The sequence below is a fragment of the Penaeus chinensis genome, chromosome 14 (genome assembly GCF_019202785.1).
Source record: "Penaeus chinensis breed Huanghai No. 1 chromosome 14, ASM1920278v2, whole genome shotgun sequence".
Taxonomy (NCBI): Eukaryota; Metazoa; Arthropoda; class Malacostraca; order Decapoda; family Penaeidae; genus Penaeus; species Penaeus chinensis.
In genome coordinates this window covers 2515052-2516762 of record NC_061832.1, presented here as the reverse complement: position 1 = coordinate 2516762, position 1711 = coordinate 2515052, and the positions used below count along the sequence as shown (strand labels likewise).

The window sequence follows — 1711 nt, the reverse complement described above, 5'->3', positions numbered from 1 at the left end:
GTTCAGTTAGGTCTTACGTGATACTTTTGACACTAGTTCTTCTGGGACTTGACCCTAGATATGTACATATGTGTGTGTGTGTGTGTGTGTGTGTACAGTAGATCTACCTCTCTCTATATACATATAGTTATAGCTATATATATATATGTATATATATACATATATATATAGATAGATAGATAGATAGATAGATAGATATATGTGTGTGTGTGTGTGTGTGTGTGTGTGCGTGTTTGTGTGCATGTATGTACAGGCTAAATATTTAAAAATATGTAATTTACGTCCTATTTGATTCCTTGCATATTTTCCTTGTACCAGGTGGTGTTCTAGTATGAATTCGGGAAATTTGCAAACGAAACGCCGTGGCTGCTGTTCTTGGTGGGGCTGGAGGCTTCCGCTTTAGATGAATCAATGTTCGACTCCTAATTTTGGCATCCTGCATTACAGGCAAAATAGCTTGATTTTTAATGAAGGGCGCCTTCTCAGGAAAATGACATTTTAACCAGTCTATTATTTAAGATAGCTTCGCTAGAGTAATGATCATATTGTAAGTTGAATATCAGACTCTGCAGTTCTATATTTTCTACATCATTTTTATCTAGTTTTAGTAACTCTTGTGTCGATGAAAAGGCGTTCATTTACTAGTGCTTTTATTACAATTTCTAATATATTTACAATAAATATTTTACATGAAAATCCTTTTACGTGATCATGATTCAGAAGTCAAATATCTGACAATTTACTTGGACTCGTTGGAGCCATAGGTGTAGACTGGCCTTGGTGGCCTGTACTCCCGGGATTCGAAGGAAGCAGACTCGAAGGAAGCAGACTCGTAGGAGTCAGGGAAACGAGCCTCGCCCTCGTAGTTCACCTCGGCCACGTAGCCGTCGTCACCGTCCACGAAGTACTTGACGCTCTGCAGACGGGTGTCGGGAAGCCTCACGTAGTAGGATCCCTGGGTGTCTTCACCGTCACGGGCTTCCTCGTGGCCGAAGTCGTTGCCAGAGTCTTCGTGCTGAACGGCATAACTGAAGTCATACTTGGCTTCTCCTGACTCGAAAGATTCGAATGACTCCTCGGAGGAATCCTGAAAAGAGAAACATTTAAGTAAATCTATTTTATACCGTTATCTTATGATGTAAGTTGACTGAATACGTATTGCAGTTTCTACTCTCGGTATAATCAACGTGGCCTTGCTTCATTTTTACTTTCTCTTTACTTAAATTTTGCTATAATAATTGGGTCACACTTACCCGAGGAGGTCCATAAGCGAAAATCTCTGGACTGTCTGCAGCAACGACGGCTGCCAGACCAAGAAGGATGAAGACCTATAGTGAAGAAGTTATCAGTGTGAACTAAATGTTATGTCTGTGTTGTTTCTAATCCGCACGGTTATAAGCATTACGTCTAGCACAGACATGTTTACTTACCTTAGTGTTCATGATTGTAGCTTCTCTAAGAATGAGTGATGCTCCACCCGCTAATGTTCCTTATATACCAGAGTTTTGATACAACTGCACTAGTTTTTATACTTACTGCTAACTGCCCGTCGGTGCCAGGTACCGGAATCTGCTGAAGAGAAGTAATATATTTACAAGGTCAGCGACTTGTTTCTGGACATCAGTATACATCTTATCTGATCTAAATTATTTGGGAAATAAATGCGTTGAGTTACAACTACTACTACTAATCTCGTATACGAATGATATAT

The 1711-nt window shown here is 39.8% G+C and overlaps 1 protein-coding gene across 2 annotated transcripts in view; it reads right to left on the bottom strand.

Annotated features, from left to right (window-relative positions):
* LOC125032197 (pro-resilin-like) overlaps nt 1–1471 on the bottom strand; it is a 6291-nt gene extending 4820 nt beyond the window's left edge. The window contains exons 1-3 of one of the 2 annotated variants that reach the window (XM_047623281.1): nt 1431–1471; nt 1254–1328; nt 740–1087 (exon numbers count right to left, since the gene is read on the bottom strand). In XM_047623281.1, coding sequence (XP_047479237.1) covers nt 740–1087; nt 1254–1328; nt 1431–1442 — 435 coding nt within the window. In that variant the 5' untranslated portion in view covers nt 1443–1471. Of the gene's footprint in view, nt 1–637; nt 1088–1253; nt 1329–1430 lie in introns of those variants that run through there. The other variant, XM_047623280.1, reaches the window with a different exon arrangement.
* Between the last annotated feature and the right edge of the window lie 240 nt (nt 1472–1711).